The sequence below is a fragment of the Plodia interpunctella genome, chromosome 18 (genome assembly GCF_027563975.2).
Source record: "Plodia interpunctella isolate USDA-ARS_2022_Savannah chromosome 18, ilPloInte3.2, whole genome shotgun sequence".
Taxonomy (NCBI): domain Eukaryota; kingdom Metazoa; phylum Arthropoda; class Insecta; order Lepidoptera; family Pyralidae; genus Plodia; species Plodia interpunctella.
Window position 1 is genome coordinate 9,421,850 of NC_071311.1, and position 27,884 is coordinate 9,449,733.

Sequence of the window (27,884 nt, forward strand, 5' to 3'; positions counted from 1 at the left end):
CCTCACACACACATTAGGTAATTTTATTGTGCGCATGAGAAACCACAACATAACAATCATATGTCTCATTCGCTTCTCATGTATTAAGGCCAAGAGTTCGGCGCAAGAGGAAAACCTGGATTATTAGACGCATTTTTTATTAGAAATCACGCGGGTAATACCAGTTAAAATTTATTAATTAATTATGCATCAGTTTGGTAAATTCATGCGGTTGTGGGAACCCGAGGGCAGAGTCCGTTTTTTTTGCATTTTGATCGAAGCTTACGTTTTTTTTCATTCTAGATCAAGATATCAGAACTAATGTATGTTACATGAGCTGCAATTGTATGTTATCTTCGCAATCCGGAATTTGAACATGCTAGGCCGTAACGTGGTTTTAAAGATCTAAGAATACATAGGGACAGCCAGACTGCGAGAAGCTACTTTGTTTTATACTATGTAATGATGACTTATAATTCATTTTTGCAGTTTGTATTCATTCAGATGGAAACGTTAGTCGATGCATACCTACTTTGCTGCTTACTGTTATACACGGGAGAACATTGGCGTCTGCTTTTTCATTATATGTATGTAACATGACTTCTTGAAATAATAAGAAGTGTAATATTATAGACACCTATATCAAATCTATCGGAAATCCGAATATTTCCCTAACGTTGATTATCTCAATAATCAAGATTGAGGAAATATATCACACTGTATGTGGGAAATCCTAATGAAGTTGCATATAAGTATCCATGACCTGGCAGCCATCAGTCATTCACCGTCCGGCGCGAGTGCGGGCCAGCCACCATGGCTCACGCCGTCATTTTAGCTATACTCATCTGCATATGCGTGTGCGCAGAATGCGCGCCTTTTAAAAACACTAACAAAGTGGACGCCAAAGAAATAAATCAAGCAATGAACAGAGAAATTAGAGGTTTACTGTCGGAACAACGGAATGTACACATAGTAAAGGACCCTTGTAAAAACGCTGAAGAGCCGTGCGATTACGATGAAGTGGAATTCTTCCTCATCCCGAGCACAGCCCTGCCCAGGATACCTCTTCGCCACGCAGTGTGAGGATGACTGATCAAGTGAATGCAGGAGCGTCGAGAAGGCTGCTATTAGCTTAAAGTTAAAGTTCCTACGTGCATGTGTGATTAATTTAGGGTACCTACTTATTAAGTGATACTTCTTCATGTCGAAATGGATGGTTTTGGACTAAGGTGTCTATGAGTAGGTATCTACTAATTCCATGATTTTCCATTTTAAGACTGAACATTCTCAGTGTTTTGACAAAAAACACAAAAGATTGTGTGATTTAAATAAACAAATGTTTTATGTTTTAGCTTTTTGTATTTATTTAGTTTCTTTTTTGCAAGCCTAACAGCTAATTACTTTTGTTGAACAAAAGATGTAACAAAAATGGAAAATATGTGGCCAATTACAAGTTTTCACTTACAAATAGTTACATTAACATATAGATATCCTCGTATTAAGTATCCTAGTTGTAATTGGGGTATTGTGCTGATAACTGCCCCTCTCTGACTTCTGGACTTCCATGAATGAAATTAATTTTGGCGTTTGAAAAGTATACAAAAATTATTATAATTCTTCATATAAGTACCTACGTAAGTACTTAAAAGTCTTATACATTTTTAAAACTAAATACTCATAAGTACTTACAAGGTGTACATATGTTACTTTTAATTTTTAGAAGTACGTTGCAATCAAAGATGTTCTAAAAAATTGTAGTTGCTATATCAATTGAATGACTTTCTTCTGAAAGTCTAATAAAGACCTATTCATCCGCGTGCGTTCTCGTATAAAGACACGGGAATCTCAAACTATAGCGGTGGAGCCCAGAGGCCTCTTTCTACTTTTTTACCCCTGACGCAAAAAAAAGGGTGCTATAAGTTTGACCGCTAAGTTTTTTAATCTGCCTGTCTGTGTACGTGGCATCGTAGCTCATCAACAGGTGAGCCGATTTGGATGCGGTTTTTATTTTATTTTTATTTGATAGCTAATTTTTATGCGGTTTAGCCGGGAAGTTGTACAAGAAGTTCAGAAGTTGTAGCGAAATTAAAGGCAGGGTTTTTTTTAAATTTGTCTAACAAATAAACTCGTTTGTTTTCAACTTAGCACTATTGTCTACTAGACTATGGGGGCACATATCGTACTTGACAACATCAGGCAAAGTTACTTCTTGGGTTTGCTTTTCAGCTAGATCTAGGCAAAAGCAGCTTAACTTGCCGGATTACAGTTAGGTACAATCTATTTTAGTTACGGAAAGGCGCGGCGCCTGGTTTATTCCAAGGACTAGTGCATTGGTACGTATCTAAACAACATAATAAATAAAGAATCTAAACAAAATAATAAATAAAGAATAGACTGTATTGTTATATCTAAATATGACGCCTATTTGGTGGACCTTTGATTGGTGGTTTTTCCCTTACAAAAACCTGCACGTGTTTTTAATGAAATGCATATATTTTATCATCTACCTATGTCATCATAAGTTGTATCATATATTTATGATTTATTCTTGTCAACGTGATAAATAATAAATTAATCTGTTTGCTCAACACTTGCACAACAAAGAAAGATTTTTGTTGTTTCTTCATACCTTAGATATTTTACGAGATAACAAGATGTAAACAAGTATAAGACAAAAATTGAAGATGATTGTTATCCGACTGACGGCATAGCAAGGCAGCACCGATCAGCATCTGAAAAAAAACCCGAATGCTACACGCAAGCTTCGTTCAGAGTTTAGGGGGCAACGCCCGCCTTGCTGCCCCACAATTTAATGTACCTACTCGTACATAACACATGAAACAACTGTACGTGTTATACATTTATTATGCATCCATGCCATATTAGTAGTATTCACTCATCCGTTACCGACTAGGATTCACTGGTAGATCAAAGGCAAAGAAATTTTTTTTTGCAAATTTTACACTAAAAGCAAATTTGTAATGGATTTCATGTAAACGCCTACCAAAATATATTCAGCAAAAATTCAATATTAATATTTGAGTATTCATTTTTTAAAGATCAGAGAGCATTTTATATTGCATGTTTTCTTGAATCTTGGAAATATAGCCTATTTTATTTTATAATTTGCATGTCATAACAAATAGTAATTAATAAAATATAGGTACCTACTTGAAGTTGAACATCGTTAGGTTAAAACTGCATTTTTTTTTATTTGTTTGGTAGAGTTGGTAGAACTGCTTATTTGTCAAAGTCATGTCTGACATTAATATGACTCGATCACTCAGGCCGCACTCTTCTATTCTCTCTTGATTCTATTTCATTCACTCTCGGACTTGGAGTTACACGGGTGTCGAGCAAATTACCTAATTGTTAAATTGATTTTTATTATAAGATAATCACAATATGATGTTATTGTAGTGCGTTAATAGTTGCAAAAGTGTTCATTGACCATGGGCTACGACATTGGGTGGATCATCCCGCGGCTGCGGAATCCTGGGAGGCTATGGACCTGCGCGAGTTCTTTTACGGTGGCTGTGGTCGGTTTATTTAGTAAGATTATCATAGGTGAGTCTAATCTTACATCTAATCATTTCCTTTGTCTTCAAAAATAATGATTTTCTGTGATAAAAACTTGCTTTATTAAATGCAACATGCGTTCTTACTATCGTAATTAGGACATATTATGTGGTTATTTAGTTTCCCTACATCAGCAAAACGTGCTTACGCAGCACGAGGGACTTTTTATACACGAGTCATCATTAACTTTGAATTATTTACTATGAAAATGAATTGTGAAAATGATTAATTATTAGGAACTGCAACAAGTTGCTACATTAATATTATTGTTTTTAGCTGTTTTATTTATAATAATAGTTAAGTATAATAATAGTTAATTATTTTTGCTAGAATAATGTCAGGAACAAAATTATTGAAATACTCCTATGGTTCACTGTGTACAAAAGTACCTACATAGGTATTTGGTTATTGTCATAAAAACATGATATATAGAAATAATGAGGCACTATTAACCTTACCAGTGTTGTAAACACATCAGTATCTAAATATGAATAAATTATTATAAGAATATAGAAAAAATACTGAATATATACTCTATTTTTTTTAACAATAACATTTCAATCAATAACATTCTTGGCCAAACTGTGCCACTATTTAAATTACTGAACATTATAAATTTATTACCATAAGATTTGTAACCTCAGATTAGACAATATCTGGTGTCTGTAGTCCTATTCTAACATTTTGAAATGTAATTTAGACTTTGTAACTGAAGCCATAAAAAATAGGAATATTTCTTTCAGAAAATCAGATAATTGGATAAACAAAGGCACAGAAGTGTGGAATGTGGTCAAGCTCATTGGAGAAAGCTATTGTTATGACATAATGTTGCCTCCAAATATATCAGAGTCATGCCAAGCTTCTGCCGCGTCAGTGTGCCACACTGCACAGTACAAAATTTGTGTCTTGTTATAAAAAAAAAAAAACATTTTTATAATTGATTTAACCTTATTATAACTGGAAAAAAATAGCCCAATAAAACCAATATTTTGTTTGATAAAAATTACTGATAAAATATTCTATTATTGATTCCTGATAAGTTTTGAGATTTGAGATACCTTATCATTTGTATAAGTGAATTGATGAAGTCACTAATTTCCTCTTTATTGTCAAGAGATTTTGTTATAAGAAACCAGAACCTTATTTGGATCAAAAAGAAAAGGATATGAATTACTAAAATTTTTCATTGTTTTGATCTCCATGACAATGTCAGGACTGATTGGTAGCAGTTGTGACATTTGCATTATTGTTATATGTATACAAAAACCTATTTCATTACTGATATGTGATAGGAAAAACAATCACTCACACACCAGCGCAATGTGTAGACAAGTCTTGTTAGTCTAATGTCTTTGGATATACATGACTTCATTGTTTGTATACATCTAGACTTTTAGGTCTGATTTATTCATAATTGCGCCACTCCTAATTATGTAGCTATATGAGAAAAAACATTTCCTAATAAGAAAAATAAACAAAGTTATTGTGAGTGCTTTGATTTCAAGTTCACTAGGTATAAACTTTATTCTGAGTATATTTTTTACATACAAGCCTTTCTTACAGTCTACTATTATTAACCAATAATGATAATTATATTAACTAGGTACTCTTCTTAACATCCATAGGGAAGGACCCTTATTAACAAAAAAAACGTTTAAGATCTGATAATATTAAAGCCATGCTTTAGGGGTAGAAAAACATTTTCTCTTTTTGTGTGAGCATTTGGCCGGCAAACGTTCCTTTTAACTACTATTAATATTATTAATTATCTGTAAAATTTCATCAATAAATTATGCGCAACAAATAGACTGGTAATTATTTTTTTCATTTTTTTTTTGGTAATTGGAATGTAGGTAGGTACCTACTCTTTTTATGACAGAAATATTCATAAATATCAACCTAGTTTAAAACTTTTAACACTAATTGATATAAAAAGTAAGATAGAAATAATTTATTCAGCAAAAAAAGTTGTAGTCTTTACATGCCGAAAAGGATCTCAGCTCAACTTTGTGTGATCATGTCATAGGGCCATGGTCATGACTGGAAGCCACAGCACTGATATATAATACAGAATATAAAATAATTGACAAAAGATAAAGATATACCCAGGTATAAAAATAAAAAGAAATGCGGTAAATGTAGGTATGTTTTCAATAAATGTCAAGACTGGCGATTATGATTACAACCAGCGATTGCACATTATTGGAATTTATTGATTTGACCGAAGCGATCCCATCATTATGGAATATATAGCTACCAACATACTAGTCAAGGTTCCACGAGACGGCTCACGGCGGCCGAGGCCTGGTGCTCGGTGCTCATTATAATTTATACTTTAAAGTTTGTTACTTAATCAGATTTGAATGAGTTTCTTCTCGGCTATGGTTCGTAACGTTCCGAAATGTTAGTAGTTTCTAACACTGGTAAATATTATTTTATTTAGAATATGACATGGAAATGTGCCTGTTAAATCTAATTTCTGTATAAAAATGATTTAATTTGATTTTTGACAACCGTGCCTTTATTCTCCATCGATTTGTTTATAAAATTTGGAAGTCCCTCCTTCACGCATACGATATGACTTATATTAGTAATATAGTGTAATTTTCAACCCGAAATTCCAACAGGAACGTAGTCCGGTCCTCTTTAGTAAAGATTTTCAGATGGCGAGTTTCGATGGCATCAGGAAGCCTTGCCAAGGCGCGGTGGTCGTCGACCTCACTGATCATTGATATCCGCATTTTCCCCGGACTAGTTTAGTGGAAAACCAACCTTGAATGATGTGCCCACTCTCTATGAACAGGTTACGTTACCTAAGGTCAGCTCCAGTATTATCGAGCCCGTAATATGTAACAAGTTCAAACTCTGACACCAGCAACGTTGTAAGTTAACGTAGGTACCTACTTATAAATTTACATAGGACATAAAGTAGCAGAATGTGCGCGTGAGTAATCGGATATGTATAAGTACCTATTATATAATAAGTTTTTTTAAAATGAAATTTAAAATAAATTTTCAAGTAAGCTGTTATGGTTGTCAGAGAGATCTTATTGCATTCAATCTGTAACAAAAAACATCATTTCCATGCAGTAAACCGTTGAGGTGTTCCCACAACTGGAGTCGCTCCTGGATGCACCATATGCTTATCATAATATGCATTGTCATCCTAACTAAACGTGTGTACAACAACATTTCAGCTGTATTATTTGAATATATATACATCAATAGATGATGATGTCTGCTTCAAAATTGAGTTGCAAGACATAGTTACCTTGCAAGCAAAATAAAAGCTTGTAATTATACTGATAATGTTTCTTGCATACTACCTACTACTGACTCTGGTAGTAGATCTACATCGCGCGCTGTGGTGTCCGAAAGGGCAAACCTTTAACCCCAATGATCAGGGTCAATCGCACCTTGGCAGGTTGGGTGTTCATGTCCTGTCGTCGTTATAAAAAATGTACAACTATTTTTATTTTCCAACTTGCTGAACAAAATGTATGTGGATAGGTAACGAACGATTTACTTTTTAACACCCGACGCAAAAAGACGAGTGTTATTTATAAGTTTAACGTATCTGTCTGTGGCTTCGTAGCTCCCAAACGGAAGAACCAATTTTCGTTTAGTTATTTTTTGTCATATTTTGTGTCATAGATAATTTAATCCCGAGTATTCTTAGCCATGTTTCATGAAAATCGGATCAGCCGTTCAAAAGTTATAGCGAAATGAATATTGAAAGTCGGGGGTTTTTTAATTTGCCTCACAAATAATTATTGTTATTCAGGAAAAATTTAAACAGTTTTTTATAGTGGACAAAAAATAACAATGTTGAAAAAATATAATCATTGTCATATTTATTTATTATTCTATTCCATTCTTGTCTTGCGTGACCCTTGATGCGTGACAACAAGCCCTCGGATAAAATAAACAAATTGCAACAATGCAGTCAATTATACGACTTCATGCAATTCAGATTCTAGATAAACATATGGCCAGTTTATTAAATGATGTAGGTATGCAATGTCGTCAAAGGATCCTATAAGCCTTGCGTATTCAATTAATACAGTAGTAGGTGCTGGAAGCTTGTTATTAAAGGAACAAATCTGACGTGTTTGAACTAGACAAAAGATTTTGTCCCTTCTGCCTAAAAGCTGGATTGGACAATAAACAATTTCCATTTGTATCGAGAATTATCTAACGCGAAACAATGAACTACGCTTAAGTCATCTTGCTTCGACTCAATTATCTAACAGTTGAATCGTAACTATCTAACAATGCATTTTATGTCTTCTTTATGTTTAGGTTCAGGCCGCCGCAAAACAGCCGCTACACTTTCCAATGAAGACGAGTCGATATATGGTTTGAAATTTTGAAACAATAATTCTCTCATTTTCAACCAATAATACATTTTTATTATGCTATTTCCACTCAGTATCCATCGCCAGGGTGATCGTTTCTAGCCAGTACGCTTCGCCACGCAAAGTTAGTTTTATACCCCTAACTAGTTGATCAACACATCTCAGTTTTGGTGAAGTGGAGAGCAGTCTCATCGTAACTGATATTAAACTGGGGTTTAGTCATCTCGCTCGTCGCTGCCTGCATCTACCACGTAGTGTTTGATAAAGCCCGCATGCACATTTGTTTTTATTTATTTTTTGTCACATCATGTCTGACGCCAGTGGTCAGTCCTAACACCCCTTTTCCTGTCCCTATAGTCCTCAGTTCCGGCCATCTTCATTACGATCCAGTGCTTTATGAAATATAGCCATTACACGTAGAGAATATCAATAAATTGGTATAAAGGTCGCATCACAGAGGGAAATTGCTTGCCTCAAAGCAATTTCCCAGTCTACAATTTGCCAAAAAAAGGACTTCTACTACTTATTGAGACCATTCATTAGTTATGTACGTTTAAAAATAAGATTAATGAAATGCATGCTTTTACCAGTCAACCTTTTGTGACACAGCTCCCCCTTCCCTTAGCGTATGACGTATTTCATAGTTGGCCCTCAAATGCCTTGAGAAGTTGAGAACAGTAGCTTAGATCTGATAAATAGACTATAATGTGGCAATCATTCTGCCCACATGTATGGTCCATACAATCTACTATGGACACACGGTTTTGAGATACCATACCTTAAACCTCCATTATAAAGTGACGTCGCTAGCTTCCGATGATAACCGAGAGAAATCACTGGCACTTGCTCGCCATACGCGATGTTTTTATCTCGTCACCGTTTTTAAATGCGGACGTCCCACTTCTGATTGCTGGAAGTTAAAAAGCAAATTTTCCTGTTTGCGAAAAGACATTTGAATGCTCAATGTACACTGGCAGTGCTCTTTATTTCGTCTCTTTGGAATGTCTTCCAATGATTTCTAGCATAAAATGTTATGTAGAAAGAAATTACTCTCCCAAGATTTCCTGTTAAATTACTTTTCCTTTCCTATAATACCACTATGTACCTATTCAATAGATTTTCATGACGAGTCTTCAGGTTGGATCAGGCAATATGAAACAAGTCTACCCGCAATTGGGTCATTTGAAGAATCAATTTTCCTCACCTTAATTCTCTCCGCTCGTACCCGAAATTATTTAGAATAAATGCTAAATATGCTCGTGATAGCAATCAAAGAAAGGGCCGCCAGAAATAGGACAGGCACGCGGGAGACGTCTGACTGAACACAGACATGGCGCTTCACCGTCGCGACCCACATTACCGCTGATAATGACTCGCCTTGGACGTCACGCGTTTAAGAGGGCCATTTACACGGGAAGTGATGGAAAACATTCATGTTATATCAGATTTACTGTCTTCGGAGACTTCGCCAAATGGTCTCTGGTTTTACTTTGCATTGGTACAAAAAGCTCTCATACAAACTAAAGCAATGTACGTACGTACGTTGCTTATGGAGGAATGCTGAGATAAGGCGTGACATGCTCACTAACTTTTCTATTAAAGGTTCTCAGACTATGACAAAAGATGGAAAATGCACAAGATCCATTGTTCTCTCCAACGACTCCGTATTACGTTCAGATTAAGCGTGACGCATCGTAATTGATATTGCTGCTTTTCATTACCGTACAAAATAACTGTTAATGGACATAATTATCAGATTACTACTATCGTAAAGTTGTTATTTCTTTGTTACTTAACACTCTGAAAGTACTGAAAATTTTTTGCTCAAAATTGGCATGTGTGCATTGGCATATTATTTGTTGAAAATAATATTAAAATGGCATGCGGTAATGTTTATTACGAAATCGGGCATGTTTTCCATGGGCGATATTAACGGGCGAAGCGGGAGGGTGACAACAGCTGGTCTTATTTATATCTAGTGCTAAACTTGCTTGACCTAGTACTTACGATAAGGATATAAAGCATTATGATACAAAGGTGTGAAACACTGTGAACGTTGCACATTACATAAGAGCGAGATTTTCACGCGAACCGTAACGCAATAGTAAAAAAAACAGAGTATGTAATGATCAATGCACGCGTGTGTCATACGACAATTTTCAATACACTTGAATTCGACGAGTGTGACGTAAAACGTCTTTTAAAAAACACTAGTTCCGTAGTATTTCGTGCAAGTGTGTTGAAAAATATATTGCATTAGCGCTTTTTCAAGAGTAGAGCAAATATGTACTGTTATCGCTGCACAAAAGAGCGTCGTGTAAATGAAATATGCGTTGAAACTCCACGTGTTGCATGGTTGTTGCAGAGTTCCTGAACAAGACGACGGTGTACAACCGGGAGACGCTGAGCCGCGCCGTGTCGCAGCGGCCGCCCGGCGTGCCGCTCATCACCGTCTCCAACCACCACTCGTGCTTCGACGACCCCGGCCTCTGGGGTAATAAGCCTTCTTCTGCAAAAAATACCTTATTGAAGAAAAGGCTGTGATTATTCAATCACCGACCCCAGATAATAAATATGATAATAATATTTTAGGAGCGATTGCAATATTGCATTCCTGACCTAATAAAGTAATTGTTGATTAGATTCCAGTAAGAAGTTTGATGAATGCATCCTGTTATAAGTTAAATTCACATAATTATCATGAGATGTGGTTGTCCTTGTCCCAGTTTCGTTTTGACGCGGTGCTGCTCTAAACTTAAAGTAGGTAATAAGTATCAAACTCCATGTTATGTTTGCTATGCTTTTAATGTAATGGAATGTTTCGCGTGACTGCTGTAAGTTATATTATTCGCAATATTACCACGACCGTGCCCTTTAAAACCCTGAAGAGAACGTTGTACTGGAAACAGTTTCATTGTGTGAAACAAAAAGTATGGATAATTTGGTATTTACTTAAGTTTTGTAAAGATTCCGAAAGGACTCTCATTCTCATCAACTCGTTTCATTTTAACTTTCTATCGATTCGTTTTTATTTGCCAAGCTATAGGTTAATCAGACTTGTAAGTTAAAATTGAACCATTCTCCATTTCCGATTTGTTACAACAGCAAGTATCGAGTGCTTTTATTTGCTTTTTCAAACGTTGATATAAAAAACGTAAATCGTATTTTCCTCAATAATTTTGACCAATACACTCAATATTGACCCAAATATTGCAAATGTTATATGTACAAGTTCATCTAGTTACTCGATCGGAATCAGGTCTGAGGGCTGTTGTTGACACATCTTATGGATGTCCCTGGTTATCTGGATCGATTGGCTAATCGAGGCAAGTGTAAATACAGTATTAAATTGTAAATATAGTACAGAGATTTCATTTACAGATTTTTGTAAATATCTCTAATCCACCGCATCACTGCACTGCTAGACACGTCGCTAAAATTACTGACGTCAATTTAAAAGTACTAAATTTAATTTTAAAGGTCAAGTTCCAAGTTCAATGTTCATAGTTTATTTTTAGGCGATGAAAGCATTACCAAAATACTATAGAAAGCTAACTATAAATAATATAAAATATTATTATTTAACTCTCTTTTTCATCATTGTTGCTAGCTATTCTATGGCAGGACCACTCCATATCCCTCGTAAACGTCGTACGGGGCTGAATAGGCAACAATTGCGTCCCCAAAGAGGGTTAACGTCAGGCAGGCGGCCTGTTGTAAAGTCATAGCCAAATCTTCAAAAAATTATGGTCAAATCTTGGGCTTTGGGACATCAACAAACAGCGAAAGTAACATGTTTCATAGAATGTTCAGAAAAAGTATGTAACTGTACTTTTCATCCTGTAATTTCCCGCAGGACAACCGGTACGCTATTAATGAAACTTTGCAGATTACGCGCAACGGTTGCGGTAGGGTGCGCAAGCGCAGGCCGCGGAATGCGGCGCGGCCTGGATACATTACTTAACTTTATGTAACGCGCGTGTCTCACGGCCAGACAGACAGACAACGCTCTCGCGGGTATGTGGGTGATCAATGAGCCGACTCGATGCAGCAACCAATTAAATACCGTAAATAGCTCTCCTACACTTGCCGCTCTACACTATATTCTTTCTCGCCCATCATGTTCATGACAATCGACTGGGAAGTTGAGTACCTAAAGGCCACACAAATATACATTCTACTGTCGTAAAGTCCTAGCTGCATAGCTGCAGGCACTGACGGACTGTGGCGACCATTTTCTAACAGATGTTCTCATGCCTGTTTGCATGCTGTATAAAAAATCGTCCTCTTTTTGCAGTCAGTTATAAGAGAATTATAACTCAGATAAAACTAAGCATGTAACGCTTTGACTGAGCATGTTAAAAATATACATATATTTTCCACTCCATGAATACTTAAATCCTATACATATTATTAAAAAAGTCCTCTACCGCGTCTCTCTGTTCGCGATAAACTCAAAAACTACTGCACGTATGTACTTCATGCGGTTTTCACCACTAGATAGTGTGATCTCTGAGAAAGGTTTAGGTGTATAATGTTTTATTTAATTATGTTTTTACCCGAGTGAAGTCGGGACGGGCCGCTAGTTACAATAAATAGTTATAATAACAGCATATGTTACGTAAATATTAACGCTCACGCGACGCGGGTCCTTGGCTCGGGTTCACGCCACCGTGTTAGAATGTTATCTCACTTGTTACGCTAAACCGAACTTTCGTTGAACTTCATCGTCTCATTACTGGAAGTATTCAATAATTAATTCAACAGCTGACAAAATCGATAAGCACAAAAATATGTAGAATCTAAATTCAACTCTATCTAATTCTAATTTACTGCAACAACAACTACGTGTAAAAATATTTAGAATCATTACCCACCCTGAGGCAAACACTTTCTATACCTAATTAAAATTTTGGCCGACTAGCCGGCTCACTGGGTTTCGATTTTAACCTAGTTAGGATACGCGCATGCGATTATGAAAGAACAAAATGTAAAGTGGAATTCCATGTTTAACATGCTAAATGGTACAAGTAGGTATTATGAATTGATGGTACAGCCAACCGCACCTCAAGTTACCCTGCATTTACTCTCTGCAATGCCAATAACAGCGAATTTGCAATGATTTTGAATACAATATGCCCATTCTGTTGAGTTTATTTTTCTCATACAATACCAATAGGTATGCACATTTGTAACAAAAAATTAATTATGAAATCTGATCAAATCCTCTGAATTGTATTATTATCTACGCTCAAATTTTGATGATTCAAATCGGTTTTGAAAGAAATTTAATTTAAAAATATTGATATTTATCATCAATCAAGCCAGAAAACGCAAGGATAAATTAACTTTATTACTAATCTACCCTCTATTTTTCTTGTCTCACAAGTTACCCTTACATGAAAAATAAACCATTTCATCTATGTTTACAAAGATAAGATCACTTTTTCACTATGGCGTAACAAACGGTATTACCATCACTTTCATAATAATGAAGTAATGATTCCGCAGGAGTCCTGGACTGCATGCCGCTGATGCGCGCGTCGCGCATGCGCTGGTCGCTGGCGGCGCACGACATCTGCTTCACGAACGCGCTGCACTCGTGCTTCTTCTCGCTCGGCAAGTGCGTGCCCGTCGTGCGCGGCGCCGGCGTGCATCAGGTACTGACGACACTCAACGGTCCACGCTTAGCTTGTATCGTAGAATTGACACAAACCTAGAAATGACCACAAAACACGAGACAGAAAGATATCTGTGAAACAAAAAAATATTTCGAAGGAAATCGAAGCCAGAACCTCCAAAGGGTGTAAGGCGGTCTTAGAAGTGGTTGGTCGAGTGGTGAAGACAAAACAAATATCATTTATTTGCAAAAACATGAGTTTTTTTTTTAATGTTAAAAAAAAACTGAATCCTACATGTTTCGCCGGCTATATGGGTGTTCATATTTAAATAGAGAGCATATGTTATCATCCCACAAAACAAAAACTAACAAATAAAAGTAACACTATTATATCGATACCATTTACATTATTGTATGTTTTACCAGACTAGTCGTTAAAAATTGTTTAGACATTCTAGGTAGGTACGAATCCAACGGTCTTCTATACCAAGACTGTACTGTACACTTGTACAGTAGTCATAGACCATCATTTGCTACAAAAAAAACAACGTGTGGAAACCTGAATTTTAAATAGTGAATGATTTATTCGCTAGTATGCGAAATGCAAAACTATTCCATTAAAATAGTAGAACATATTTCTTAAATTGGAAGTGAACAGTTTTTTTATTGCTATAGCTAAAAATGCATCTAGCCCACACGCCTCGCATGGACAAGATAACCGAAGTTCTGTCTCGTCCTCGCTGTAATTGGATAACTACCGGCCGCTGCCGCGAAGTCATAATGATATTCCACTGTTATCCGATTTAAATGCTAATGTAAGCGAAACTTCAGCTCTATCTGAAACCGGGAAAAGGTCGAATTAATTAACAGGGCATTATTGCCGACCTGGGTACTTTCTTCTCGAGTGTGTTATTGTTAGCACCGATGTCAGATTCAAGACACCTTAAGGCATCAGACATGACTTAAAACTACCACCATCCGGTCCGGACCGACCTCTCGATGTTAACCTGGACCACCACTTGAAAATCACGTGACACGAGTAGTTTGACCCTGGGATATCGATAACAGCCATTGGACCACCAGCGCTTTCTACTAGTTTCACGTGTGATATTAGTATGGTTTATCAATTTCAGCCCGCCATCGACTTCTGCATAGAGCGGCTGTCGCTGGGCGAGTGGGTGCACATATTCCCCGAGGGCCGCGTCAATGTCGACAAGGAGCACATCCGTTTCAAGGTACACTTTTTTAAACATCATGTACTATACTTACTTAGTAGTCGACCTCGGTGACGCAGAAAATATATATGTGTATATAAATATATGTGTGTATATATATATATTGAGACTTATCTTCTCCCATAACACAAGTCTAGAACTTACTTTGAGGCCAGCTCAATCTGTGTGATTTGTCCTAATATATTTATGTGTATAGAGAGGGTGATGGATGAGTAAAAGAAGCAGGTGCCATTTGTCATCGTGTCATGTAAAAATCATTGTTCTCTGCCTACCCTCTCGGGAAACAGGCGTGGAAATATGTAAAAAATCTTATGGCGTTGTGTCTTATGGGTTTAGAGAGCTCTGGACACGGTTTCGAAACCAGCACTAAAACTAAATCACTTGGGGCGCGCGACGCAGTTTATATCGTGCGATATAAACTGCGTCTATATCCCGTTCTTTAATATTGCGAAAAACAAGTTAGTGATAGCAGATAAACGTCGCGCGTGCCATGCCACGGGAGCGCGTCACCGGGTGTGGACAATATGGAATGATTGGTTCCGAGACTGGGCTGGATGTTGGATGTGCGTCTATGTAACGCCCTGCCTTGTCTGGCAGTGGGGCGTGGGGCGGCTGGTGGCGGAGACGCCGCGCGCGCCGCTGATCGTGCCGGTGTGGCACGAAGGCCTGGACCGCGTGCTGCCCAACCGGGAGCCCTACCTGCTCAAGTTCCGCAAGAGGGTCTTCCTGCACGTCGGCGAGCCCATACAGATCTCGCATCTGCTCGAAAGGTCACACACTTTCATTTATCGACTGGCTTTCATATTATATAGATTTTGCTTGAAAGAGTTGTTAACTTTTCCGAAATTATAGTTTTAAATATTTCTGCCTTTCGTATGCGAACCATGTCAAAACGCTCGCAGCTGCCTCGGCGACCGAAATGGGTCGGACTTCATCATCAGAGGCTGTTCTAGTTTAACCTAAAGTATATAGGCCAAACTAATTCGCCCTAGGCTCATGTAGTTCATCAAAACTCGCATAGGACGAACTATTCGATCCTGATAAATTCAATGGGTCAAGCCGGTCACATAACTTCAACCTTGAACTTTATCCTCGTAGGTTAAAACTGTCGAACGCGACCGAGGAGGAGACGCGGAAGGCCATCACAGACCGCATCCAGGACGAGCTGCTGCGGCTGCGCGCGCGCACGCACGCGCTGATCGCGCGGGCGCTGGGCCCCGCAGCCGACGGGCTGCTGGGCGCGCGCACCGACGTGCTGCACAAGCCGCGTCTGCGCGATCCGGAGCCCAACGGACACGACAAGGAGAGCGAGTAACCTTTGGAACATTATCACCTAAGTCTAAAATGATCGCAGATTAGTTAGTCTGTTGCAAATTATACGTTATTCGCTAAGCAACATTGATGTCTCTCGCTCTGTGTGAACAGAGAAGGTGCAGTACTTTCGCTTTAGTCAAATGAGATGCTATCATGGACAATGTTGCCTAGTGGATACGAGACTTTATACATGATAACATGGAAACAGTAAATCGAGTTCTTAACCGAGTATAGATCGAATTTCGCGTCATTGATAAAAAAGTTAATTTATATGTAGATTTATTTTCAGCTCGATTTACTTTATCCGGTTAATGTTTAGTTATGAATTGATAGGAAATATAATTGCAAGCTACAATCACAGCTCGCTACCGAAGAGTATTTTGTGAAGTGGCATACGGAGTGCGAGCTCCGATACGCACAGGTGTGAACATATCCGTGTGCGTTAGTATAAGTAGTGCATCCGAGTGTAAGTAACGTGTGAATGTAAGGCAAGGTGTCGTCTCGTCTCACGTGCGCGTGTACATATTATACCGAGAGAAGATATTTTTCGTGTGAATCGTCTCACCGTCTACGATGTTCGCTATTCTTTACACTTTGTTAAATTATGTACAAACTTTTATAAGGGCGCTGGTGGCGGCGCCCGGCCGCATGTAATTTTTATACCAAATTTTGAACTATTTTTTACACATTTTATATAGTTCATATCGTTTACACCCCGTAGGTTAATGCGATCGGCTCTCAGCCGTCAGCGAAGGTCACTCAGCCCGATGGTAATTAATTATTGTTTTATACGTAATCAAATGAACATTTTGTAAATGTGACTTTTTCTTCTATTTTTTGTGTAAAATGTCGGAGAGCGGACAGTACCGACTTCGCTGGCAGCGAAGCGTTTTTCTATTCCATTGTATTGTATATAGTCTAGTGTATAGTTGGTTTCGGCCAGTGCTTAACGGCGCGCGAACGCAGACGGGGTCGGGTCGCCATGCCACGCTGTGGCTGGGGGAGACGCACAATGTTACGTATTGCAATAATTGTATAGTTATCCGGCTCGGCCTTTTGCGAGTTTTTTTTCGATTTTGCATAAATAAATTGAAACAAAAAATCAATTTCTTAGTAAATGACACTTTTAATACTGCGTTCCCATCGGCGACGTAACGTCATCAGAATCGACCAATCAGAGCGCGCTACATGTTCACTATTCAGGAGATCGTATGAGACCCGTGGTCGCCCGCGTCTCCGTTCGCTCGCCTGCAGTGATGTTACCAGCGAGCTAATCAATGTGTGTCTTGTATCGAGTGGTGAATCAAACGAAAGCGATATTATTTTTACCCGTTATTATTATCGAGTCTTCCTGTTGAGTGGCGGTCCGCGGTAATGTAAAATTAAAAAGGATTCATTTAATTTCTTTATATACAATGATTTATTTTAAAATGTGATGAAATTTGACAAGGAAAATGAAGGAGACACTGTTAGAAATCTAAATATTGTGATATTTCAGTGATTGTCCAAACTCTGATCAATATATTCGATTACAGATCGAACATTTTATTAATTACCTACGTAACAGTAGTGTGAACAATGCACATTTAAATCAGTTAGAAAATACTACCTAATAAAGTATACAACATCTGTAAATGTAGTTGAAGTTGGCGTAACGTCATGACGATACAGATTGTGTGCAGTGAGTTCAGGCAGTAACGGGCGGAACAGAACGCGGACCGCTCTTGTTTTGTTATTTAATGAACACTCGCCGAGTGTGTTTGTGCGATCAACGCAGATTGATTCTTAAAAAAATAAATTGATGGACATGGTTTTAAATTTGTTTCATTAATCTTATATTATTTTGTCAGTTTTAAGGCTATGGCGATATGTCTCAGATTGCCACGACAAGCTGCCACAAACCATAGACAGAGAAAGCTATAGACAAAAAAGATAAAAACGTATTAGAAATACATGAGAAGACCTTCATCATATGCTCGGTTTTACCACGCCCAATTTGCCGCTTTTCATGAGATGCCCCGGGAAGTTTCTCTAAATGTTCTATCTCATCTCATCTCATTCGGCTATTTTATAACTCTTTGTCTTTAGTTTTCTTAGTCTTTGCAACAAACACCCCAAATAAGAGTCAGCATTAAATTCCACAATTTATTCAATCGTATTTCAATAATATTCTAGCAATTTATGAAAGTATCACAGGACAGCGACGCCCGTCGCGCGACGGCCGCTCGTCACCTACACATCTACACACCTTCACATCTAGGATATACATAAACGCATCTGGGGTGTTCATTTTTAAAAGTAATAGTTTCAATACCTCGTAACCGGTAACTCGGTCACACGTCTGCTTCTCATTTGGAAAATTTAAGTGAAACAAACCCCATTAAAATCACAATCATTGCTTTCAGTCGTTCTAGGAGCACAAATGCAGCATTTACATCACAATACTCTCAAGAAATATATTATGCATTTACTCATAACAAATTACTTGCATATAGCCACGCAGTTCAGAAGTCTAGTGATATATTCTGCTATAGGTTTGTACAGGTTTCGTTCATATAATTTGATAATAAACTGTATTTTCTAAAGCTTATTACATATTTTCGTTTGTCTACTTTAATACTCTGTAGGCCAGATCTTTGTAACAAATTTATCATAATGTAAATTCAAAAGTTCATACATGTTGTTCGAAAAATATATTACACTTTACACAAATGAATTGTACAAAAATAGAGTTTATTTCTACATGAAACGTACATAACTGGTGAATGAGTAAAATTAAACATTTATAACTTCACAGAACAAATTGTGTCTTGAACGTTACTCACACTCACATTTTTTTTCACAAGTGCAATTGATGTGAAAAATCTTTTTTATACCTACAATCAAATGTGAAAAAATGTTCACGTTTGCAACAAGTTTCATGTTCAAAACACAATGCAGAGAAATGTAATGGCACTTATTTGTTATTAATAGAAACATTCACACACATATAGCGTTTTAAAGAAAAGACAGATTTGCAATAGGTATATTAATGGTGACGTGACTGTGAAGTAGAATTAACTTTGTTGAACGTGATATTCACGAAAGGTCTCGGATAATATTTTTAGCTATTAAGTTAGTATAACATTCAGCTATATATTCGCGTTGTGTTCAGGTAATGATACAAAAAAAATGTTTGATGCAAAATCAGTTTCTCTAACCAATATCATTACAATTGGCAACAGAAATTAAAGAGAGAAAAAACTGTGAAAAAAATTAAATTCGAGTTCACAATGTTTTAAAACAAATCTTATTTGTCCCAACTCGTTCGTAACGATCGTAGTAAACAGAACGATAAGCGCGAACGCAAATCATTTTACATTGTAATTTGAAACATCGAATTCTCTAAACTCGGTCACTAGACACTGCGAACCGAACGAATCCGATCGCCGTCGTCAGTCGACGCAGTCGGCGGCGTCGGCCGCGTGCAGCGCCAGCACGGCGCTGGCGCCGAAGGGCGGGCGGTAGGCGATGCGCAGCTCCGCGAAGGCGGCGAGCGGCGGCGCCACGTTGGCGAGGTACACGCGGCCCAACTCGGGCGCCAGCGCCGGCGGCAGCAGCGCGCTCACAGCCGCGCGGCACGGCACTCCGCAGCCGGCGCCGCGCGGCTCCAGCGCCACCAGCGCCGCACGCGCGCCTCGCGCCCAGCGCAGCGCCGCCGACACCGCGGGGCTCTCCTCCTGACCGTCCACGAGAAACGTACTCATTTATATGGGGAAAACCGCATGAAAATCCGTGCAGTGGTTTTTGACTTTGTCACTCATAGCTCTGTCCGCGACCGCGGTAGCCATGTTCTACCTCGGTATAAAAATTCAAACAAGAAGTCTGTCGACGTTCGCGACCGAACTGCAAATCCGATTTTCATAATTTAATATTTAGATTTGATTTAACCGTGAAAGTTGACAGACTTTCAAATTTTATTATGGAGTATGATAAAACAAAGTTACAGTGTCTTGGTCCTGGTCGTCGTGCAGCGCCAGCAGCACGACGTCGGGGCTGGGCAGGAGGTCGAGCGAGGCCAGCACGCTGACGCCGGCCGCGTGCGCGTGCGCGTGCGCGTGCACGTCGCGCGACCACAGCGCCGCGCGCGCGCCGTGCGCCGCCAGGATGCGCGCGGCCGTGGCGCCCACCGCGCCCACGTTGTTCACGCCTGGGGTGTGCCGAACATAGGAACAACAAAACACTCAAATGATTTACAGGCTTATTTCAAAGAAAAATATAGAGTACAAATCTTAAAAATCAATATGAAAATGTCCTCGCATGGCGTTAAATAGAAGACAACATAAAAAAATTAAATCTTGATTAGATCCATCCATCACTCGCATCTGGTTAAGTGATTCAACAGTTCTGGATTTCCACTTCAGTACTACTATTCACTAACACCAACGTCCATCGTCACTTTAATACATTTTCAGACCCGCATTTGACGATAGAGAAAAAGCTACGGTGAAGTTTATTGCGCTGCTTCACGCGTTGAAGGTCGGCAATAGATACTAAATTTTGACGTCTAATTAATTTTAATCCTAAGTTAAAATAGTTTTGAATTTTCACTTACAAATGGAACCTTCTTGCACTTTCGTAATTAGTATTTACATAACTAGCTACGAAAATATATTTTTAACAAAAAATGAAAGTCGTCGTCATTACATCGTCTACAAAATACCTGCCAGCGCGACGACGACGGGCGTCTGGTGCGCGTTGCTGGGGTCGAGCCGGCGGCCGCCGCCCGCCAGCCGCAGCGCCACGTCCGCGCATGCGCGCGCCAGCAGCGTGGCCGCGCTCGGGCCCATGCCCGCTCGCCACACCAGCTCCCACAACCTGCCCGTCATACTACTATGTCACTTCAAAACGATCACTGCATTTTTCTCAGCTGAAAACATCACAATGCTGGACAAAAGCCTCTGATACACCGCTGGAGAAATCCTGCACACCGGTCGACTGTTTAGTTTACTAGTATGTATGTTACTTCTTACCACTGTGGTGTTAGACGTCGTAAGATGTTATTGTCAGATTTGATTCTAAGTTGATTATAATCCGACGAGAGATAAGAGACAGGGAGTGGTGTACCTGCGGCGGGCGGCGCCGGTGAGCGAGGGCACGACGAGCCCGTCGTCGGTGACGTAGTCCAGCGGCCCGCGCAGCGCGTCGGGCACGCGGATGGAGCGCCGCGCCGTCGCCGTCCCGCCCAGGACGTTCTCGTCGTGCCGGAACTTGCCGCCCATCTGACACGACATGCTATAGCTATAGCTGTTACAATGATTCTAATTTTGATGTGATCATATTTGTTTGGTTAAATTACCCTTTTTTTCATCAAAAAAAGGCTTTTGTTGTGGATATAAATCATTACACCTGACGATATAAATTGATAAGGTACTAGTTCTATTCAGAAAAAACATATTGGCCTGAAATTCCCACAGGAACATTCATTCAATTTCTGCGATGTATCCTAACTCATAGTAAAAATTACCTCATCGGCCTGGCGCAGCAGGTCGGGCTTGTGCGAGTGGCGCATCTGCTCCCAGAGCGCGCGCTTGTCGAAGAGCGCGAGGTTGCCCTCGAAGTCGAAGTCGTCGAGCGCGGCGGCCGCGTCGCCGCCGAAGCACGCCTCGTTGCGGCGTCGCGCCTTGTCCGCGCGGCCCGAGCCCGAGTTGCCGTAGCTGCCTGTACCACAACTCTATACATTCTCTATCTGCTCACACACTCACTTTTGTCTCTTAGAAATATAAGCTGACACATCTTTTTTCAACTTTATTTGTGTGAGACTTATCTTTTTGTGATGAAAATAAAAACATATAAAACTGTAAAAAAAATTAGATCTCTCATATATAACTACTTTTGTGGTATCAGTTTTTTTTTATAATTAATATTTGGAAAAAATAAAATCATAAAATAATTTGATAAGAAAATTATACTGACAAATAAATGTACATTTCAAATCATGTAACTACTATTACTAGACAAACCTGCATGTGTGTTGTTTTTGTTGTTTTTGGATTGGATGTCAATGGGTTTGCTGCGGGCCGGTGGTTGTGTGGGCCCGGGACGTGAGGTCGCGCCCTTGCTGCTGCTGCCAGACACAGGTGGGCCTTGGTTGCCTGTGTCATCATCATATTCTGGGATCTCATATTGTGTGTATTACATTACTTCTAATAACTACAGACCTTACAGGCTACTAGGTACTAGATAATCACTTCAAGCAGTCCACTGTTTGAACATACAAACACGACTATTTCAAAGAACCATATAATGTAATAATCTACTACTACAAGTAATCTATTCTACTTTACCAATGTTGAACTCTATCCAACAATGTACATATTGAAACTATATGTATATATTGTCAGTTTATTGATGTTTTGGACAGGGATGTGTTACCTGAGCTGCTAGGGTTGGCTTGCAGGTTCTCACAGACTGTGGCCCGGGGTCCCTTCTTGCTGGCCTTGCTCACCGCCACCGTGCTGTGTGTCTGCTCTGCAGGCTCGGCGCGGGACTCAATTATCTTCAGTTCTTTGATGTCGGCGGCACTATGCACAAAAAAATTCAAATTATTGTGTGAATGAACAAACCCTGCATATAGTCTTCCGTCTCTACTACTTTTCGAAGATGTTGCTTGCACCTACATTTATATCTATGAATGCGATCTCCAATTCAGTATGATTACAACATTGATGGGACTGTTTTAAAGTTTCTGAGGTGAAGGATTTGGGTGTGGGATTTGGGAGCTCGGACATGTCATTTACGACACATATTGCCCAAATATGTAAGAAAGCTTTCCAAAATCTAGGGTTTGTACTTTGAACAGTTAGGAACTTCACAAGCGTCCCCACTATTGTATCGCTGTATAATACACTGGTCTGTAGTCAACTTGAGGTAGCATCTGTCATTTGGGATCCATATGAGACTAAATATAATGCTTGAAAAGGTGCAGAACAGGTTTGTAAGATACCTTTATCTAAAACTGTTTGGGGTCTATCCATTTTATCCCCTAATGTATCCAACGTTATTTATAATAGGTATGGTTGGATATAATGAACTGAAAGTGAGAAGGAGACTTGCGCTAGTGCTGTACTTATTTAAGATACTGAGGGGATACATCAGTCATTCAGACGTGCTGTATCATGCGAGCGTGCCGGATAGATACGTGTGGCGCCGGCCGCCGCTGCTACTGGTGCCTCTGGCACGAACTAAGTAAATGTTATGGCTAATGACATAGACGTATTTAATTGTACCCTGAGTGAATTCACACGTATCTCATTAATTTTAATTTGTTATAGGTTGTTTGGCACTATTGAATTGGGTTAGCCTGTAAAGATAGATGTAAGTTGTGAATAAATAAATAAATACGTCTTACTTACTTGAGAGTCACCTGCGACTTAGGGTAAGGGAATCCATTCCTGAAAGCCTTTGTAAGTGTTATAGTACTTCCATCTGCTTCCAATATAGTGCCCTGGTAACATCCCAACGGCTCTCCACAATTCACAGACACTGCATATCCGATCCACTTGGCCATAATATAAACAAACTTATTTTGTAGTGTACTTTCACAAACAAATCACACTAGGTCTTCACAGGTTATCAGGATGGTTCATAGTTTCATACATGAAAGAAAATCACATGTAGTCAAATATAACGCAGAAGCAATTTAAATCATCTTTAAAATACAGAGCACATATTGTACATAGTGGAACTACATAAATTACGGAATTATTTTGCTTGCAGCAAATTATCTTGGAAAAATATCGTGTTCGTGCATATTTTTTTGCCATGCCATCGAAATTCTATCCTGTCACTGTCAGCTGTCGTTCATTCATGTCATAAAATGTAAATGTCTCATGTCAACAGTCAGCCAGTGTTGTGTTGGTTGTCGGGTTAGTACTTCTGTACGGAGTACCTACTAATCCCATAGGTTAGGGTTAGTTGGATTTATATGCATGGTACTCACGGAAATAGGAATTAGAAATAGGATTTTTTATTAGAATATCCGTTGGATCCCCTACATTGTGCTATTCGGAATGACCAACTAGCACAGGAATAATAGTAGTTCTATTTCTTTTCTGGATGAGATACATTCATCGATATTTGATAAAAAAAACCAACCAACAGAAAATACTAAGGAAAAGAAAGCACTGTCAAACAAATTGTCAATAATATTGACACTGACATTAATTTGATTGCTTCGGAAGGCAAAGGATTATCGATTAGAATTTTGGGATTTTGATGCCCTATTTTGATTAAAGTAATTTTAGCTGCCTATGTTATCTTTCAACTCATATTTATAATTACACATGTTCAGATGCGTCCGAGCTCGTAAAATGTGGTGATAGAAAAGATTACAGTTGGTGCGGGCGAGTAGGGGTTTCCTTGCGATGGCGGCTGACACGGCGGTGGTCGCGACCCCCGAGGAGACTTTGGAGTCGCTGCTGCGCGAGGCCGAGGCTCTCAAACAGAAGCTAGAGGAGGAGCGCCAGAAACTCAACGATGTGACCCGTGAGTACTCTCAGATACTGATTATACATACACACACCAGTATACACATACAGTAAACTTAAAGTTATCGAAAGAAAAAATCTAATATTTATTGTGTATCAGTGGAGATTTTTTTCTGATATTGAAATATCTACATTTAGCATAATATAGACATTAATGCTTTTTTGTTGTATTATTTGTAAGGAAATAAAAGTCAATTTGGCAAGAAACACGAAATTAAATGAAAATCAAATTAAGATTATACCAAACTAGGGGATTAATTTTTTCGAAATCTCTATCTCTCTATCGCTACAGATTTTGCTAATTGTCATGAAGTAGAAAATGTGGTGCTCAATGACGGAATACTATAAAAAATAGATTTTTATTCTAGTTTCGATATTATAAATCCATGCATTGCAGTGTCGTGTGTTGCGGAGCGGCTGGAGACTATCAACTTCCCGAACCTGAAGTTACGTCGCGTGCTGAAGGGGCACCAGGCCAAGGTGCTCTGCTCAGACTGGTCGCCTGACAAGCGCCACATAGTCTCCTCCTCACAGGTTAACTGAACAAATTCATTTCTTAATTAACTATCTTTATACACAGTTGAATACATAAATCTGTAATACAAGTTGAAAAGTACCTATGACTGTAAAGTTAACAAGTATTTTCACAAGGAAATTATGTTATGAATCTTAAGACTTTATATATACAAATAATTAAATAAATGTGTTGTACATGCCCGTGGCAGTGATATTAAATAAAACTGAAATCAACTTGGAGATTCTACATAAATCACTCTTCCATTTGCTTTTATATTTTTGATGTTTATGTGGTGTGAACAATTTTGATGCACAGTGTCATTATTTGTTTAGTACTTGTTACACCTGTACCAAGTAATTAATAATGTAATGCAAAAGTTTAAATTTAGCTATTGACGCATTATAGGCTATTTGTGCGTTAAATTTCCATACTAAATCTGTGCACGTGCTGGTTACGCCCTAAGATAATCTGTGTGCAGGACGGCAAGGTGATCGTGTGGGACGCGTTCACGGCCACCAAGGAGAGCACCATCGCGATGCCCAGCACCTGGGTCATGGCCTGCGCGTACGCACCCTCCGGCAACATGGTCGCGGCCGGGTCAGTACTGAGCATTTTTTTTGATGAAGTCTAAGTTGAATGAAATTGGCGGCTAGAAGAACCACGAGCGCGCACATGTCTGTTTACAGAACTGCACTCTACTTCTATCAGTAGTATTCTATCTATTTTACAATCAGTGAACACAAACAGGCATTCTGTGACTAAGCCATTACAGTACCGTCCTTTTGCAGCGGCTTGGACAACAAGGTGACCGTGTTCCCCCTGTCGGCGGACGAGGAGCCGCAGACGCGCAAGCGCACAGTGGCGACGCACACGTCCTACATGTCGTGCTGTCTGTTCCCGCACACGGAGCGCCAGATCCTGACGGGCAGCGGCGACGGCACCTGCGCGCTTTGGGACGTGGAGTCCGGGCAGCTGCTGCAGAGCTTCCAGGTACCAGCCGCAGCCTGACGTCGACTGCTCAGGCTATGTGTCCCTTAGTCGCCTCGTACGATATCTATCTAAGATTTAAAGAAATAAATACAAACGAAATGTTGAAGTTGTGTCGTGTGTTATAGGCGCACGCTGCGGACGTGATGTCGCTGGACCTGGCGCCGTCGGACATGGGGGACACATTCGTGAGCGGCGGCTGCGACCGCTCCGTGCTGGTGTGGGACCTGCGCTGCGGCCAGGCCGTGCAGGTCAGCTACCACAGCGCACTCAGGCTCGTCGTGACCTTCTATACCATTTGAGAATGGAACCCTTGAGAATGGAATAAAAAGAACTGTGTTTTTAATTTTCTTGTCTATAGACGACATCCGTGGCATAATTATCCAACGCCCGTTCATCATTAGCAAGAAACTATAGACAATACTGGAGCTCACTCTGATAATTACTTTTTGTTGCTGCATCTTTATCATCTGGTGCCCGACCTCTCCTTACGCGGTAAATGATATAAGTTATAACAATGCATATAACCTTACAATACATAGAAAAGTTGCATCAAAAAGTTATCAGGAGTGCGTGGTCCAGTATTATAGATGGTCGACATCGTCAGTGAGCGAGTGTGTGGGTTGCAGGCGTTCGACACGCACGAGTCGGACGTGAACAGCGTGAAGTATCACCCGTCCGGGGACTCGCTGGCCTCGGGCGCCGACGACTCCTGCTGCCGCCTGTTCGACCTGCGCGCCGACCGCGAGGTACCTCTCAACGTTTCTTTAACCGATTTGAATACGGATACGAAAGCAATAATGGATCGTATCGTGCTAGGGTCAATTGTGTATTTGTATAACATTTCTACCGATCGTCAATATATGACTATTCAGGCCGTGTTGAAAGTTTTATAGTTTACTCCATAAAGTCACTTCGCCGATAAACTTTATTCGAATTCAGTTTTGTAACAATAATGGCGGCAGGTGGCGCGCTACCAGAAGGACAGCATCATCTTCGGCGTGAACTCCGTGGAGTGGTCGGTGTCGGGGCGACTGCTGTTCGCAGGCTACAGCGACTACACAGCGTGCGCATGGGACGCGCTGCGTGCGACGCGCGTGTGCGTGCTGTGCGGGCACGAGCACCGCGTGCAGCGCGTGCAGCTCGCGCCCGACGGCGTCGCGCTCGCCACCGCCTCCTGGGACTGCACGCTCAGGGTCACTCACTCACTCACTCACTCACTCACTCACTCACACTTGCGAGATTCAGTGCATGAGATCTTAATTACTGTCACCAAGAATTTTATCCAAATCATTAAACCCCTAGGTCCAAACTAACGGGGCTTCGTTCCCGTGCGAATTTTGAGATAAAATATAGCCTATATCAATTGAGTAATATATATATATATTTTTAGAGGCACTTTATGGCACCACCTCGCTATTTCTTGCTTATAAATGTGCTCTTACCAAAAAACCCATTTGGTCAAGACACCACAAATTTACCTAATCCCATTCGAAGAGAGATTCAGTTCACTGAGTTCAAACTTCCCAAATTAAGAAGTTCAAGAAGAATCATTGTGTTTCTCACTATTTTACCGCATATCGAGAACATGAACCTAATTTCATGTTTCAGATTTGGGCGTAAGCGATAAATCCAAAGAGCAGTCACCGATCAGATCTGACTGGGCTGGGTGTCCCGGCACAGACCATGTCATCTCGCCGATCCCTGACACTTGCGGGGAAGAATATCCAGAAATCCATAACGATTGGCCCAAGGCCGCTGTGATCC

The 27,884-nt window shown here is 39.7% G+C and overlaps 3 protein-coding genes and 1 long non-coding RNA gene across 6 annotated transcripts; 3 read left to right on the top strand and 1 right to left on the bottom strand.

Moving 5' to 3' along the window:
- The first annotated feature begins 91 nt into the window (after nt 1–91).
- On the top strand, nt 92–1,330 carry LOC135309894 (uncharacterized). The gene is made up of 2 exons (XR_010370148.1): nt 92–154; nt 469–1,330. It is a non-coding gene; the product is annotated as an uncharacterized LOC135309894 (long non-coding RNA).
- Nucleotides 1,331–3,282: 1,952 nt separating this feature from the next.
- Nucleotides 3,283–17,897, top strand: Taz (Tafazzin). Of its 2 annotated transcripts, XM_053758785.1 has the most exons (7): nt 3,283–3,546; nt 7,861–7,917; nt 10,282–10,410; nt 13,428–13,576; nt 14,670–14,771; nt 15,369–15,541; nt 15,870–17,897. In XM_053758785.1, exons 1-7 carry the CDS (start codon nt 3,432–3,434, stop codon nt 16,084–16,086), a joined length of 942 nt encoding a protein of 313 aa, XP_053614760.1. In that variant the 5' UTR covers nt 3,283–3,431; the 3' UTR covers nt 16,087–17,897. The 2 variants fall into 2 exon arrangements, with proteins under 2 accessions (XP_053614760.1, XP_053614761.1); XM_053758786.1 differs by lacking the exon at nt 7,861–7,917.
- Nucleotides 17,524–23,924, bottom strand: Edc3 (Enhancer of decapping 3). 2 transcript variants are annotated; one of them, XM_053758782.1, is made up of 8 exons: nt 23,480–23,922; nt 22,500–22,648; nt 22,088–22,219; nt 21,592–21,785; nt 21,192–21,346; nt 20,788–20,942; nt 20,072–20,274; nt 17,524–19,804 (listed from the first exon to the last, which is right to left on the bottom strand). In XM_053758782.1, the coding sequence occupies exons 1-8, from the start codon at nt 23,632–23,634 to the stop codon at nt 19,520–19,522; spliced, it is 1,428 nt and encodes a 475-aa protein (XP_053614757.1). In that variant the 5' UTR covers nt 23,635–23,922; the 3' UTR covers nt 17,524–19,519. The 2 variants fall into 2 exon arrangements, with proteins under 2 accessions (XP_053614757.1, XP_053614758.1); XM_053758783.1 differs by lacking the exon at nt 22,088–22,219 and having other exon boundaries at nt 23,480–23,924.
- A 356-nt stretch (nt 23,925–24,280) lies between these two features.
- On the top strand, nt 24,281–27,881 carry Gbeta5 (G protein beta subunit 5). Its single transcript, XM_053758784.2, has 8 exons — nt 24,281–24,611; nt 25,011–25,147; nt 25,609–25,727; nt 25,919–26,120; nt 26,246–26,368; nt 26,747–26,866; nt 27,083–27,313; nt 27,729–27,881. The coding sequence occupies exons 1-8, from the start codon at nt 24,491–24,493 to the stop codon at nt 27,738–27,740; spliced, it is 1,065 nt and encodes a 354-aa protein (XP_053614759.1). The 5' UTR covers nt 24,281–24,490; the 3' UTR covers nt 27,741–27,881.
- Nucleotides 27,882–27,884: the final 3 nt, after the last annotated feature.

Coding starts and splice junctions, on each gene's coding strand:
- Edc3 (XM_053758782.1), bottom strand. CDS start 23,634: ATGGCCAAGTGGATCGGATATGCAGTGTCTGTGAATTGTGGAGAGCCG. Junction 22,220..22,499: donor AGCCAACCCTAGCAGCTCAG/GTAACACATCCC, acceptor ATGATGACACAG/GCAACCAAGGCCCACCTGTG. Junction 21,786..22,087: donor CAAAAACAACACACATGCAG/GTTTGTCTAGTA, acceptor GTTGTGGTACAG/GCAGCTACGGCAACTCGGGC.
- Taz (XM_053758785.1), top strand. CDS start 3,432: ATGGGCTACGACATTGGGTGGATCATCCCGCGGCTGCGGAATCCTGGG. Junction 3,547..7,860: donor ATTTAGTAAGATTATCATAG/GTGAGTCTAATC, acceptor CTTTATGTTTAG/GTTCAGGCCGCCGCAAAACA. Junction 10,411..13,427: donor CGACGACCCCGGCCTCTGGG/GTAATAAGCCTT, acceptor ATGATTCCGCAG/GAGTCCTGGACTGCATGCCG.
- Gbeta5 (XM_053758784.2), top strand. CDS start 24,491: ATGGCGGCTGACACGGCGGTGGTCGCGACCCCCGAGGAGACTTTGGAG. Junction 26,121..26,245: donor AGCTGCTGCAGAGCTTCCAG/GTACCAGCCGCA, acceptor CGTGTGTTATAG/GCGCACGCTGCGGACGTGAT. Junction 26,867..27,082: donor ACCTGCGCGCCGACCGCGAG/GTACCTCTCAAC, acceptor TAATGGCGGCAG/GTGGCGCGCTACCAGAAGGA.